Source organism: Verticillium alfalfae, genomic scaffold (assembly GCF_000150825.1).
Source record: "Verticillium alfalfae VaMs.102 supercont1.10 genomic scaffold, whole genome shotgun sequence".
NCBI classification, from domain to species: domain Eukaryota; kingdom Fungi; phylum Ascomycota; class Sordariomycetes; order Glomerellales; family Plectosphaerellaceae; genus Verticillium; species Verticillium alfalfae.
In genome coordinates this window covers 1,044,356-1,047,361 of record NW_003315029.1, presented here as the reverse complement: position 1 = coordinate 1,047,361, position 3,006 = coordinate 1,044,356, and the positions used below count along the sequence as shown (strand labels likewise).

The 3,006-nt window shown below is 61.7% G+C and overlaps 1 protein-coding gene across 1 annotated transcript; it reads right to left on the bottom strand.

Moving 5' to 3' along the window:
- Window positions 1–597: 597 nt before the first annotated feature.
- On the bottom strand, window positions 598–1,781 carry VDBG_07765 (predicted protein; the record flags this gene model as incomplete). The annotated part of the gene is made up of 2 exons (XM_003002260.1): window positions 598–922; window positions 985–1,781. The coding sequence occupies 2 exons, from the start codon at window positions 1,779–1,781 to the stop codon at window positions 598–600; spliced, it is 1,122 nt and encodes a 373-aa protein (XP_003002306.1).
- Window positions 1,782–3,006: the final 1,225 nt, after the last annotated feature.

Sequence of the window (3,006 nt, the reverse complement as noted above, 5' to 3'; positions counted from 1 at the left end):
GTGGTACTGCGGCTGCCGGCCTCGCTGACGACGTGCCTGCCGTCCTCGTCAAGCCGCGGGTCCTGCCCGTCGCGCTCGACCACGAGCGTCGGCGCCGACGCGACGTCGCGCTTCTCCCACCCCATGCGCTTCTGCTGGTGGTTCGCGTGCAGCCGGACGAGGCCCGAGGCGACGTGGTACGTCGCCGGGTAGGGCATGTAGTCGACAAACTCGGCGACAAAGTCGGGGATGCGCCGCGTCAGGTCCTCGTCCGCGTCCATCGTGTCGCCGACGCCGAGGCGCGCCTCGCGCCTGCTGAAGCGCAGCAGCCAGCGATCGCACCACCGCTGGAGCGCGTACCACGCGCGGTGCTGCTTCGCCTTGGCGCGCACGACGCGGTCCGAGGCGCTGCGCGGCGGGGACGGGTAGAGCGCCTCGAAGAGGGCGTCCTGCGTCTCGGCCATGAGCGTGCGGTAGTGCGCGCTGCCGGACCGGATGGCGGTCCAGGCCTCGTCGAAGGCGCCGGACTGGATGAGCGCGTTGACGCGCTTGTCGAGGTCCTCGAACGAGGGCTCGATGCCGTGCGCCGTCATGGCGTGGTAGACGTCCAGGACATCCTCAGCTCGGACGGCCCTGTTCTTGACGGCCATGTTGGATTCGTACAGGCCCCATTCGACTTGTGCGCGGTGCGTCGAGATGATGTATGTGTGGTTGAGCAGGTCGGACCAGGTCGCTGCGGCTATGTCGAGCCTGTACTGCTGCGCGAAGAACTCGACGAGCTTCTTCGCGAGCAAGACGTAGCCGGCCGCCCCCAGCGAATGGACAAGGGCGTTCAGCAGCCGCGGTGTTGGTGTCAAGGGGTGTCCGTGGGGGAATTTGCGACCGCCCGTGATGAGGACGTTTCGGCTGTCGGCTGTGATGCCGCGCCTCGTCTTTCCATCGACTATGGATATGTCATAAAAGCGCGCCAAGATCGTTTCAATCATGCGCAGATTACCTGCGTACCCGCATGCCACGAGGTACGAACACTGCAGGCTCTCGGTGATGGTGACGCCCTGGTTGAGCATCTTGAACCAGATTCGATTCAGCGGTCCTGGCAGGCTGAGCACCCAGTGCAGGTCCCGTTCTGGCTGGTGTGGCGATTTGCCGTAGGCGTGGTATTTCGAGCGTGCCTCGTACAGTCGGAGCTTCTCCAGGCGTCCTCGCAGGGCCATGTCAGGCCGGTTGACCTTTCTCAGGTTTCGGGGCCTCAATCGCACCCTCGCGAGGTCGTATTGGCGGTAGAGAGGCTCCACGAGATAGCGCGCCTTCACGAGCTCGTCGTAGCCCAGGCCCTCGCGGAGGTCCCAGACTTCGTTGAGATCCATGAGCTTCCAAACGCGCTTTGCAGCCGTGACATCTGATGTCGCTCCGGCGCACCGCAGCAGAACAACGTAGTCGGCGAGCATCAGCTGATGGCCTGCCTGGTGCAGCAGCTCGACAAAGGCGACCATGGTCGTGAAGAGGTCCTTGTAGATTTTTCGGACGCCGAATTCGTCAAAAGCCAACGCCACGGGGCTGAATTCTTGCAGGTGATCAGGTATCACCAGGCTGTGTGTGCAATCGAGCCGATGGCCCGCCTCGAGAGGGTCCAAGCAGCGCAAAATCTCCGAGACGGTCGTCCGCGGAATGCCCCGCATCGCAGCTATGGCTTCGTCGGCCGAAGGCGAATTGACGAGCGCACGCACAACGCTGAGCGTCTCGACCACATCGCGTGTTCGGAGAGTCTCGACGAGGAGAGACGAGAGGTTCCCGGGCGCCATTGGGTCGTCATTCTTGATCGCCACCTCTTCCGACCGGTCCCACAGCGTGGTTGTCGCCGCAAACTGCCGCTGGTCGCTGCGAGCACGCGACGGCTGGCGATCGAGGTATCGAATCTTCGGCTCGGTCACGGACTGCACATGCTCGGTATTTGGCTTCAAGAAGCCCAATCGGGCATCTTCACAGGAGGAGGCACATCGAATGCTGCTGGCCTCTCCACTGACTCGAGGCGGCCCCAGCCATCTTGTGCGGGGCGAGCGCGTGTGAATCTCCGCAAACGTGTCAACAAGACACGCGAGGACGTCCCCAGCGGCACAGGTCGGAGGCACTGCCGCATGCCAATGGCCTCCGTCTTGAACAGTGTTGGTATCATGGATGCGATCTCGAGGGCATGGCGATGAGGGGTGAGGGGCCGGCAGAACAGAGAGAGAGGGAGAGACAGAAGGGGGAAAGGTGTCGGGAGCAGCGGGAGGCCCACAAGACGCAGAGGGTGGATGCGTGGAGGCGGAGAGAAGAGGAGATGAGGGTGGAGAGGTGGAGGTGATTCCCCAGATTCTAGGGTATTTACAGGGACCAGGCTTTGGCGTTGAGGGTCGAAGCTCAAAGCTCTGGCCGAGACATTTCTGTCCACCGGAATATTGATGCTGCGGGAGCCGACGAAATTCCGTTGGAAGAAACTGACTTGACTGGAGGTGGTCCATGCACCCCGATGCCCCACCACAACGTGCATTCACGCGCGTTTGGCATTTGATGCTCGTCACGACCCCCTCGTCATCTCATCACCCCCCCCCCAAGCAACAGACTCATCATGGCCGACGCAGCAGAAGAGAACACTCATGTGTCTGAGCCCCTCGACCTGGTGAAGCTCCTTCTTGACGAGGTCGTCTTCGTCAAGCTGCGAGGTGACCGCGAGCTGAAGGGCAGGCTCCATGTGAGTCAAAATCGCCGCTCATGAGAAGTGATGACTGACGTCAACCAGGCCTACGACAGCCATTGCAACATCGTGCTCGGAGACGTCGAGGAGACGATCTATGTGGTAGACGAAGATGACGACGACGAGGAAGCCAAGGTGCGTTGTGGGCAACGCATGCCGCAATGAGTGGCTCTCGACTGACTGTACCTAGACCATCAGCCGCAAGTCTGAGATGCTTTTTGTTCGAGGTATGATCAGGTGGAACCAAGGGGTAGCGACATTGACTAACATCTCCCCAAGCCGATAGCGTTGTC